The 13,054-nt window shown below is 39.3% G+C and overlaps 1 protein-coding gene across 1 annotated transcript in view; it reads right to left on the reverse strand.

The window, feature by feature from the left end:
* The window catches only part of LOC145989249 (putative ammonium transporter 1), a 99,487-nt gene that overhangs the window by 15,114 nt on the left and 71,319 nt on the right, over positions 1-13,054 (reverse strand). Inside the window, exon 9 of the mRNA XM_083124566.1 lies at positions 4,001-4,127. Within this exon, the coding sequence (XP_082980692.1) occupies positions 4,001-4,127 (127 nt within the window). The remainder of the gene's footprint in view (positions 1-4,000; positions 4,128-13,054) is intronic.

Raw genomic sequence — 13,054 nt, forward strand, 5'->3', positions numbered from 1 at the left:
TATACCTACTCCTATTACTGATCAACCTTTGATCACAGGAACAGTTTGCGGTATTACGATACAGTGTGTCATCGACAGTGGAAGCCAGTGTAATTTAGTCAGTTATGAATTATGGTGCAGTATAAAATCAATTATTCCGAGTGCCAAACTGGATACAGTGGATCAACTTAAGTTATTGCCGTTTGCAGGACATCAGAAGTTTCGTGTTGCTGGTCGGAAGATTATAAGTATATTAATTAACTCGGAAGTTTTTACTTTGGAGATATTCGTATTGAAGCAACTGCATGCTGAATTAATTCTCGGAATACCATTTTTAAGGCAATACAAAGCTGTACTCGATTTTAGAAGAAACGAAATTAGTTTGATGGCGTCTACGGGTTCCGAATTGGTTCAGCCATTTAACTCTAGCAAAATCACAACTGATAGGGATCGCTAATGCAAGAAGTTACTATAATCAAAGAAGCAGAAAATTTACTTGTCGTTTCTCTAGATCAGATCACAACGAAGGTGCGGTCGTGTGAATCACTCAACACGGAGCAGCAGTCTCAGCTTGAGAATTTACTAATAGAATATCATAGGTTGTTTTCTGATCGACCCCGATCTGCATTTGTAGAACCTTATCAAATTGAACTAGACACAAAGGAACCAATCAAGGCACCTATATATCCGGTACCGTTCGCCAAAAGAGCAGCGTTAGAAAAGGAACTAGAAAAATGGAAAGCCTGGGGAATAATTAAAGAGATGTCTTCGCCTTATTTGAACCCAGTACATATCGTTCCAAAATCTAATGGTGAGTGGCGTCCAGTGGTGGATTTTCGTCGTTTAAATCAACATGTAATTTCACCACTTACCCATGTTGAACCGATAAACGAGCTACTTCAACATTTTAAGGGTGCAAGATATTTTTCTTCGATTGATCTCTCCTGTGGATATTTCCAAATACCACTTACGCCCGACTCATATAAGTACACAGCTTTCTCGTATCGAGGACGACAGCACGTGTTTTGTTACTTGCCATTTGGTATAAAATCAGCTGTTTCTGTTTTTGTTGAAAGAATGAATAAGGTGTTTGGACCAGAGACTCATTCATTTCTAATGATATATGTGGATGACATTTTAATATTTAGCCCAACAATAGAGAAACATTTTGAACATCTTGATTATGTTCTACAGACATTGCAGAAGACGAACATGTCCATAAAATTTGCCAAATGCAAATTTTTCCAAACGGAAATTAAGTTTTTGGGTCATGTGGTGTCTGGTTCCGAGATTAAGGTCGATCATGATAAAGACTCAGCTATTCTACAGTTTCCTGTTCCTCAAAACAAAAGGTCACTTCGCAAATTTTTAGGACTGGCAAATTGGAGGAATCGTTTTATACAGGGATTTTCAGATATCGCTAGTCCATTATATCATCTTTTACGCAAGAATGTTCCATTTTATTGGACACCTCAGTGTCAAGAAGCTTTCTTGTTATTAAAAAATGCTCTAATTTCAGCACCAGCATTGAGTCAACCCGACTTTGAGTTGAGGTTTTGTGTTTCTGTTGATGCAAGCCAGAAAGGATTGGGTTGTGTACTTTGGCAAATTGATAATGATGAAATTCGTGTCATACAATATGGCAGTCGTTCTCTTAGAGGAGCAGAGATTACATATAGTACACACGAATTGGAATGTTTAGCTATATTATTTGCTCTGGAGAAATTTGCTATATATCTTAAAGGAACTGATTTCAACTTATATTCAGATCATAAGTCGTTGTCTTGGCTTAAAACTGCACAATCACTTAATTCTCGTCTTACGAGATGGGCTCTCAAACTGCAGTGTTTTGATTTCACGTTATATCATGTCCCAGGAGTTTCGAATAATATTGCTGATACGTTGAGCAGATTTCCGCCTTGTACTTCTTATTCTGCACTTGATGATAAATTATATATCAATCAAGTAATTGTGGAAGATTCACAAGATGATACTTCTTCTATTTGGTTAAAAGCTCAACGAGCAGATGAAAAATGCAATAATATAATTTCTCACCTGGAAGATAGTACAACTGATAAAGACTTTTCAAAGTATCTTCTTCACAACAAAATTCTGTTTTATAAACCCAATTCAGATGAAATTTGTAAACTTGTAGTGCCACGTGAGCTTATACCTTTGGTATTGCACAAAATGCATGATTTAAATGGACATTTTGGTTATCAGAAGGTTTTAGCAGCTTGTAGAAGGGCATATTTTTGGCCGTACATGAGAAAATCAATTAGAAATTACCTGAAAGATTGCTTAGAATGTGCACGAACAAAGATTGTAGGTCGGCCGTTGCGGAGAGATGAATATCACGTCGTTTCGCACCAACCACACGATTTCCTCTCTATTGATTTAATCGGAAAATTACCAAGATCACGTACATATGAATATCTCCTCACAATTCTAGACGTTATGTCAAAGTTTGTTATGATTTATCCGTTAAGAAAAGCGACTGCCAGGGAAATTATCAATCGTTTTGAAGAACAATATTTTAAACATTACCCTGTATGTAATGTGTTATTATCAGATTGTGGAAGCCAATTTACATCAAATGAGTGGAAAGCCTACATGGATTCAAGGAAAATTAAGCATGTTACTACCACTACATACAATCCGAAATCTAATCCTATTGAGAGGTACAATAAAGAGATTGTTAGGTTACTGCGATTATTCTGCAATGATAATCACACCAGTTGGTACGCAAAAATAAATTCTATTATTCAGTTATTAAATCATTCATGCTCTTCAGTTACCGGATTATCTCCTAGTGAACTTTTCTTACATGAAGATATGAAGGACTCAATATTTGAAGAAATCAGCTGGCCAGAACAAATTAAATCTTTGCCATGGAAACGCAAATTGTTTTTAGCAGAAATCAGGACTAGACAATCTAGAAGAAGTAGAAAGATTAAGAATGCATTGAACTCGATCAAACTTCGAACAGGAGATTTGGTTATGATAAAAAATAGGCAAGTTAGTTCCAAAATTAACAGCCAGATTCATAAATTGTTCAACTTGTATATTGGGCCATTCCTTGTCAAGGAAATTAAGGACAATAATGCAATTCTTTACACAATGAACCAGCAATATTATGACAAGGTGAACTTTTCAAATCGTCGAGTGTTTAACTGTTCGGAAGAAAAGAGGAATCAACTCTTGTCTGAGATTTAAATTTATGAGAGTAGATACTTGAAAAAAAATGAAACCATTCTGTTTATTATTTTGTACAATTGAATGTTGTATTATGTTCTGATTTGTTATTACCTGTTAGGCACAAATCTGTTTATGTGCACGTTGTTGTCGAATGTCAGATAATATTGTGCATTTGTAACTTTGTTTTAGTTATGTTGATAAACATCTGACTGATTTTTAAATGAAAACTCCTCCTTGCTGTTTCGTAGTTTTCATTTTCCCGGAGGAGGGGAATGTTGTGACGGTCCTGTGAATCCGCACAATATAATTATATGTTTATTGAAATTATTAATTTCATATTATACAAATCACTTTATATTAACGTTTAAAAAAATGTATAATTATTACTTTGTACAACGTTAATTATGTTTTATGTTATTCATTGCACTCTACGCTGTATAAACGAGATATTTTGAATTCTAACGTTGCTATAGCAACGAGAATCAATAGTCATTATGTGGTAGTGTGTCTGGCAAAAATGGAAATATAGGTAATAGTGAACTGCATATTGCTTAGTTATTTCACTAATATATAGACCTATAGAAGTTGTATCTTCACCTTCGCGTTTTATTTCAAATATTTATGAACTAAATGTGATCGTGCAAATGATTGACTTGTGAACGTCACAATGTGTAAATTTGTTATGGTTTCACACATACCTCCATCACGACAAAATTCCCCAAAACAAAACCTCCCCACCAGCCCACCTATACGTATGCCATATTGGTTTTTAGAAGGAACATAGTGACACGTATGCCTCTATGTCCGCATATTTCCAACATACCTTTCTCCTCCTCCTCCGCGGGTACCCTCAGGGTGTTAGTCAGCTTGAGGCCTCCAAACATCACGACACACAGAATGGCTGACCAGACGATGATGGCCAGAGCACCTGCAATGTTGTACCCGAGTGTCTGCAATAGAAAACTAGGTGTTAATTTAGGTTTGTAACTGCACATGTCAATGCTGCTAGACGTTAAAGTATGGTTGTATTTAGGACGAGGCACGGTTGAATGTGTGTTTGTGTGTGTGTGTGCTCCTTTAGCCAAAGTATGCACATTTTGTATGGTATTTAGGGGTAGTAAATGCTACTGCTTCCCTACTCATATTTTCCTGGTATGTCACTATATAGAAGGGCAAGAAAATGCCTTGATGAACGCTGATGTGCAAGGAGAGCTCATGGTTGCAGCTTCGGAGGAGGAAGGACGGGAAGAAGAGGAACAGAAACATGCTGTTTGTGTGGTATTTGTAAGGAGGTGAGAATGTGGTTAAAGTGGATAGGAGGTGTCATACAAAGATACTACTTCTACTTTTCACTTTCCCCTGCTCATTTTCTCACGCAATAACACAGGAGTGTGTACAGTAAAGAAAAAATATGCACCAGGATGGAGTGGGTTCGAATTGAAGGAAATGCAGAGGGGGGAAAACTTCAGAACTACCAATCAGTGGCGGCAACTAGGGTGGCGTGCTGGTGTAGTTGCCCCCCTTTTCCCCCAGTTTTGGCATCCAATTTCCGCAACTGATTTCGATCTATGAATCATAGATCTATGTATGAATGTTGCGTTGCAGCATTTCAGAAATTTTTGTCACAGGAAAATCGTCCCTGTTCAAAATCATTCGAAAAATACTTTGGGGGGGGGGGAAGGGGGACGACAGGTTTTCCATGGCTTTTTTATTGGGCTTTTCTCGACGTTTCCCCTTTGCATAATTTAGCAAGTACGAACCTCAAAACTCACAACTGAAACTGCAACTGAAATCGGTTAACCGAAGTTGGATAGAAGCCAAAATGTTTATTTTTCAAAAATCCGGCATTTTATCAGAAAAAATCATATATTCAAAAAAGGCTGGATAATTATTTTTGAGTGTTGACACAGATTGATGTAATGCCGTGCAAAGAATGTCAAACATTTTGTTAATTTTCATCATTGTTGTTGCCACTGATTGACCACTCTCGAAGAGATCACTTTGATTTTTGCTGTCTGTTGTATCTCTTTTCACATCGTGAATAGGAAGCTCGAATTTATGACTCAATCAGTGAATGACTGTCATGCCATCCCAAATAATAATATAATAGACATTCAGAGGGGCGGGGAGATTTTCTTTCCCTGGTTGGGAAGGAAATATATAAATGTATAGCCGGGGATGAAGAAAGTAGAAGGGGAAAAACCTGGACATTATGACTCGCGGGTAGGCATTCGCGGTCGTTCCATTTACGTGCAAAGTAGTTATGGGACCGCGTTTGGACCGATAAATCAATTGATTGGAAAAGATCGATCAAAGATCAATTGATGATGTAGGTGTGTGGGCAAGCAAGGGTGGGTGTTTTGAGCGTTTTGATTGGTTGTTGGGAAAAAGTGGGCGGGGCTTGATGATATGGGTTTCCTGTTGTTAATGAGGAGAGTGATAAGTGTTTCCGGTCAGGAGTTGATAAAGGGGGGCGTTTTCGGTTTGGAGGGTTTGATAAGTTTGAGATTGCGGGAAGTGTTTTCTGTTGTTAATGAGGACTTGATAAGGGTTTCCGGTGTTGATGAGATAGGTGGCTATTTTTGGGGGGCGTTTCCCGTTTGAGACCGTTGATGAGTCTGATATTCCTGGAAATGTGTGTAACGGTTTTCTGTCTGAATAGAACATGCCCGAACATGTTTTGGGCGTAGGTTTGGATGAATTTGCAATTTCAGGGAGTCACGTGACTGTGACGTCACAAATGGAAGTCACGTGACCAGATTATATTATTAAATTATTATTAATTTAAATATTATTATATTATTATTATGAATTGTTTTAATTTCTGTGACGCCATTTTGTTTTTGTTACGCTATTTTGGCGTGTGACGTCATATATAAATTGGAGTACGTGTTTCCGGTGTTTGAAAACAGATGGCGTTGATGTGTTGTTAATGAGTGATTGATGTGAGTTTCCGGTTGTTGATGAGATGGGTGGCTATTTTTGGGGGGCGTTTCCCGTTTGAGACCGTTGATGAGTCTGAGATTCCTGGAAATGGGTGTAACGGTTTTCTGTCTGAATAGAACATGCCCGAACATGTTTTGGGCGTAGGTTTGGATGAATTTGCAATTTCAGGGAGTCACGTGACTGTGACGTCACAAATGGAAGTCATGTGACCAGATTATATTATTAAATTATTATTAATTTAAATATTATTATATTATTATTATGAATTGTTTTAATTTCTGTGACGCCATTTTGTTTTTGTTACGCTATTTTGGCGTGTGACGTCATATATAAATTGGAGTACGTGTTTCCGGTGTTTGAAAACAGATGGCGTTGATGTGTTGTTAATGAGTGATTGATGTGAGTTTCCGGTTGTTGATGAGATGGGTGGCTATTTTTGGGGGGCGTTTCCCGTTTGAGACCGTTGATGAGTCTGAGATTCCTGGAAATGGGTGTAACGGTTTTCTGTCTGAATAGAACATGCCCGAACATGTTTTGGGCGTAGGTTTGGATGAATTTGCAATTTCTGGATGGTGTAACGGTTCTGTGTGAACATGCCCGAACATGTTTTGACCGTAGCCTTGTAGTTTTAAGTTTGTTTAACGGAAATGGTGACGTAGGAGGGAAAAGGGTATAAATAGAAAGGATGGAGGATCTTAGTATCATGTGAGGATGGATGTAAGTGGTACACGTTTGTCTGATAATGGTGTGAATTTCTACGAGATCAGCTACGAAGAGTTCTGGGAACTTGTTCGGTCTTGCGGCGATCTGGACAGCAATCGAACGGCCCTGGATCGGTTGCTGAGTTATTTCCCGTTTATGTATGTAGCGATACCTGAATCTCCCTGGTGTGGATGTCACGTGGTCAACGGCTCAGGAAAAAGAATTCACCGTCGCTGCGAGACTTTGAAGGAGATAGAAGAGAGGAAAAGAAGAGGTGACGAGATAACAGGATTTCCGAGTCACGGGTGTATCTGCGAACTACGTCGCAGGAAGGAAGAGTTGGGCGAAGCTTTGAAGAAGAGAGTGAAAGAGTGGCTTTCTTTGTTGGCAGACAGAAATTCCGTGTGGTGTTCTGGCTGTGATCGTCCATTGTTACTTAACTTAGAAGGTCATCCTTGTTTCCCTGTGGTTCCTCCCGAAGGTTTCGATTTTCGCAGACGGCTGTTCCCCGACGATCCTGAGGATATTCTGGCTGAACCTTTATCGCCGATACCGAGGACCCCGTCACCTATAGTATCTGATTTTGAGAATATTCTGGCTGAACCTTCATACCCGATACCTACAGTATCATACGAGTTTTCTTTGTTCGACATATGAGAGTGTATACTTACCATACTCGTCTGATAGCAGGCGGTCCTTTTACCACCGATTATATGTCGGTGAATGCGAGATACAAGACTTACAGAAAGTGGCCAATAGGATTACGTCAGACTGCTGAAGAATTAGTCACTGCAGGTTTTTATTATTCAGGATTCAGTGATAGGGTAATATGTTTCCATTGTGGGTACGGAGTGTGTGATTGGACATCCGAAGATTGCCCGATTCTAGAACATTACCAGGCAATACCAGCCTGTAGTTACATACAGAGTGTTGCAGCGTTACACAGTGATTCGAAAAGTTGCAAATATTGCGACAGTGTGGAAACTACTGAAAAAACATCCGATAATCAGAGTGTGGATTCTGTGCTACTCTGTAAAATATGTTTTGAAAACTCTTGCAGTGTGGTAATTCTTCCGTGTCGACATTTTGTAGCCTGAGGTCTCTGTGCCTCTCAATTGGACAAGTGTGCGATATGTCGGGGCAGTATTGATGATACATTGACAGTGTTCACCTGTTGAACAAAATGGATGCCTGTTTTTTGGACATTCAAGGTTTTCGAGGAGTCGAAGGAGAATTTGTGTGTAAAGAAGTAGGAATTTTAAAATTTCCTTTCGACAGTGCATTTGACTGTTTAGTGAAACCTCCATATGGTTTACACTTGTTGAGTGAAAAGTATCGCCGAGTGAATTACTGGCTCCGTACCAACAAACATGGTCTCGATTGGAATGATGGATGGCTACCGTACGAGAAATTAGAAGATCTTCTGTATTTAGTGCTTATGAATCAGCAAGTTTATGTTAAAGGTACGGAGAAAATGGAATGGGTGAAAACATTAGTGGGGAAAAAAGGTGAGGGTAAGATGACTGTATGCAATATCGAAGAACTTGAATGTCCAAAGTTAAGCAGTGTCAAAAACAGTTCAGAAAGTTTAAAATGTAAAGAACATGGTAAAGGTGAAAAAACCTGTGCAGTTGAAAATGTCTGGAAAATGTACACTTTTTATTGTAATAAATAAAAGAAATGTTCAAAATATACAAATGTTTTATTTATAATTGATAGTATGGATATAGAATAACACAAATGTTTTATTTACAATTGATGATATAGAAGGTTTACAATACCTGAAGGGTTATATTACAATACATAAAATAACAAAGACTGAATTACAATACATAAAAATAACAATGGTTCATTTACAATATGGAATAGATTTACAATGGATACTTTACAGCATCAGATACATAACGTAAGTTATTTACAATATCAATGTGTGTCCAAGATTGTTCTGAAGATATATTTCAATCATCAGTTCGTTGTACCAAAGTACATAAAAATAGTTCAATACATCGGGTACTTCTTTTTTTTCTGAAACCATATTCTTTTTTATACAATATACAAAAGCCTCCATTTCGGGTTGTAATTTATGATAACGTTCGTTCATTAATTTTTGCAGAGGTCTGAAAAGATTACACATAAATAAATGTAGTTCAGAGGTTGTGAAAATGAAAGCATCCGGTGAATGATGTTGATACATTGAGATGCAACGTTTCCCGAAAAAATTTACACCACTAACGGTGATATTTCCAGTAACCAAATAATTGAATCGTCGACCAGTGTCGACGTAATTCACTAAGTCAGATTTTAAAGCACACAGTTCTCTAATCTGTTTAGAATCGATGCGTACGGGTGATCTCCCCTGTTGCGAAAACTCCCACACCAAATTGAAAGGGGATTCCTTTTCGAATCCTATGGCTACGTACTTGTTTTTTTCCTTGTTCAGAAAATATGTGTTTGCAAGATAGAGATCTAAACATGCATCTACGTCATGTAGTTTAGGACACTCGATTTTGTCTGTGGAAAAACCGATTTCCCTACGTCTCTTTATGAAATCACAGTCCGTAGTCACATCCATTCCCTCGTCAGCCGTCTCGTTCTTGATAGTAACGGTTTCTAATTTAATGGGTTGCACACGTTTGCGAGGTTTACGTTTGGAAACATCATCCTTATGGGTCATACGCGTCACAAGTTTGTCGTGTTTCTCTATTATAGAAGCCGCAGTAGGTTCCATGGTGTGTTCACTAGAACGGTCTCGATGGCACTGAGAGAAAGATACGGCAGCACACATTTTAAATAGATTTTTTCATGACGCGAGCCTGGATCGTGTGGATAGAACAACACGTTTGTTCCCCTCTGGGACACTTGGAATGTGGTAAACATTTGAAGATCTGACGAAAACGGTGCAGGATATATCCATCTTTACTGATACCTGGTGGAAATGTCTGGATGAAATCCTTGGTTGTAACGTGACGTGCTTTGTAATAAGCATACACGCAACAGTAATAACCGCATGTTGTGGCCAATACTCCCTGTAAGGGAATGCTGTTGTAAGTCCAGACCGAGGAATGACTGTTCAGGAAAGTTACGAATTCTTGATAGAAAGGATGAAATCCGTATGAATCAAAATACTCCGCCACATTGTTTTTGTCGAAATAGAAGGCCACCCAGTGTGTACCCCGGGAGTCGGACTTGTCAGTGTTTGCGATGATCAAGGCTGGCTTAGGAAACGTCCGAGGTAAAAGATCTCTCGGGTAAACACCGTAAAAATGTTTCTGGTGGAACAGTTACGAGATAGAATCTGTCTGATCTGCGATGTGTTCATGCTGCTTATGTTTTCAATAATGTATAATAATGTGTCTGTTTTTGGTCATTTCTATGCTTCCAGGGCTGTTGTCAAGTAGTTCGGGAAACACTTGTATGTTCACAGGTTTTGAAGTTGTCACTTTCGAAGAAATACTACTATGCTTAATAGTACGGGTTATCACTTTGGTGGGTTTTTCCATCACAAGCAGTATAATGTTTACGTAAGAGCTATTTCGGTAACACTGGGAGTCAGAAACACAGGCACACATATTTATGGAAAATTCGGTCTCACTGATGGAGGATGACACTTCTATCTTTAGGTATATCTACTGCAGATTCAGATTCAGCATACAAAAGGCATGTTATATTTTCCGACAGCTGAGGAGAAAACTGCATCTCGGCTCCGATGATGCCTTGTTCCTGGAGACTGGTGTGCGTGTCGTTTCCTGAAGAGTCTGGCGTTATGTCGTAAATCAGGAAAAAGAATCCGTTCTCGAACATTTTCCGTGTGATCTGGTGTCCGTAATTGGCATGGTGAATGCCTGTACCGGAACATAGAGTTTGATAGGCACGTGTTATCAATCCGCTGTTTCCTCCTGTGGTGATTTGTAAAGGTTCGGAAGGTACGAGTTCTCCATTTTTCACAAGATGGAAAGAAGATAGGTTAAAACTTCTAAAGTCGAACGGATTTTTCTTACTGTCTCCGAGAAAGCTGGCGGTGGATACCATAGCAAAAAGAACAACATTCGGAAAAGGACCTTGAAAAGCATTATCGATCGAAATCTGTTGCGTTCCGGCGACGTAAGAATAAGCTTTGATGACGCTTCTGGTGAACGGATAATGAGCAGGAGCGTAAGTGAGTGCTCTGTCTATGGCCAAACTGGTGGTAGGAGTAGGAATGATGTGATTTATTTCGAGAACAGCCTTTAAAATTTTTATTCTGACTGTAGGTGATGTCTGGTCTCCCCAGATGTAAAAAGTGTCACGTGATCTAGCTAGATCGATGCGTACTTCAACACCGTTGAGCAGGTATTTAGACTGGTGGAAGAAATCTATGTGAAGTTTTCCCATAAGGTCGACCACGGCTGTCACTTCCGTAGGATTTCCGGTCGTCGGAACATACTGGAAAATTTTTTTCCTTGTGGTGAAACCTGTGTTGTCGGCAGTGATTTCATCTTGATGTTCAGGTGTGTCCAAATACCATAGGGCATTCGTGAGATGCGTGTTTGCGGCATCGCTTCCGTAATTGATAGCTGCTTCGAAGATCGCTTTATATGCGTAATTGTTATCGGCGGTTGTTACAGCAATGCCGTTGAGAGTCACTGTACATTGGGAAAAGAGTGAATGGAGAAGATAATTCACGACCCCGCAGTTTTTTGTGAGGGCATTTTCTGTTTCGGAAGCACTCATGGGACTTCCATCCTGTTTAACCATTTGCGTTTGCAGACGGAGATAGGCAGATGAAAGATCGAGAAAATCAGTTCCTGCCGCCGGTATGACAAACTGAATTATATTCTGATTATCGATGGAAGCGATAGGTTTGTAGGTGGCTGTGTACGTTTTTTCCACATTTTGCTGAATAGGTTTTTTCCGGAAGAGGTCGAACTGCGAGATCATGCACATGTTATCCGCCATCATTATCCAAAAATATCTTTCCCTGAGACCTTCTGTTTGATTTTTCTTTTACGTGTTCTCCTAGATTTTGCAGATGTTTTCCTTCGTTTTTTGGATGCTCGTTTTTTACGGATCGTAGATGTTCTAATACGGGTGGCTGAACGTTTTAACATCAACTGAGCAATTTTTGTTGCAGGTTTCGTTCTTATACCGGAACCTACCAGAGAGTCGATTTTCCGTTGTGCTTTACTTTGAAGATTTTGACCTGCTTCACGTACCCGTTGACGAACAATAGTTTTCGGAGTTTGTTGGCTTGTTGCAATGTCGGTGATAATGTTAGCTCCTGTTTTTAAAGCTTCTCTTCCGATCGTCTTTGCACCGCTCCAGAGTAGAGGTTTCACCATTCTAAACAGTCCTGCGAAAAGTGACCCCAATCCTCTCCCTTTTTGATTTCTAGTTGAACGGTAGATGGGCCCAATTCCTCCACGGATTTGGTTACTGTAATATTCGGTCTGCGAATTCATGGTGATTCATTCGCTTTTCGACAAAGACTGAGAGAAATAGCGGTCTACTGTTTTTTAAAAGGACTTTGCTTTTCTACGAAAATGTAAAACAGCGATTGTGGGTACGGATCCAGTTCTCAAAGGTAAGAAATCTCCTTTTCTATCGTACAACGCAATTTCAATTGTTTCGAAAGAGGCTTTATCCAGAGGAACGTAATGAATCGGGTCGAATGTTTGATGGGCTACGGGTACTGTGCAAGACGTATTTGTGTCCGAACACTGTTTTCGTGTAAGACGCAAGAGACGTACCATTTCTCCCCCGACCAATTGTTGTTTCACCAGATCGGAGTAAATGAATATATATGGGTTTTTATCCACAACGCTATTGGACATTGCGTGCGTAGAATAAATAGATTTCAATATGTCATATCGAAATTTAGCATAGTCATCAGTTTCGTCTATGGGTGTAACGCTATTTGTTGGAGCATCGTCAGGTTCAGGCTTCGGAACCCCTATCACGGATAGATGTTTGTACACGGCCTGCTTGAAGAAAAACCTGAGATGAGTAGGAACAGCTACATTAGCAGGGTCTGTTTTCAGGAAATAAACCAGATCCTCTATCGTATATGTTGTTGCAGGAAAATAAAATGGTTGTTCGTTAATATAGAGTGTGTTATCCGTACAGGTAGTAGATCCAAATGTTCCCCATTGCGGTTCCGTCAAAAAATGCCAGAATTTCTCGAGAACGGATCTCCTTATTTCCAGGTCGTCGGGGAGAGATTCGATGATGGTAGAGACTAGGTCCTCAGCAC

Source organism: Lepisma saccharinum, chromosome 6 (assembly GCF_977018435.1).
Source record: "Lepisma saccharinum chromosome 6, izLepSacc3.1, whole genome shotgun sequence".
In the NCBI taxonomy this organism is placed as follows: domain Eukaryota; kingdom Metazoa; phylum Arthropoda; class Insecta; order Zygentoma; family Lepismatidae; genus Lepisma; species Lepisma saccharinum.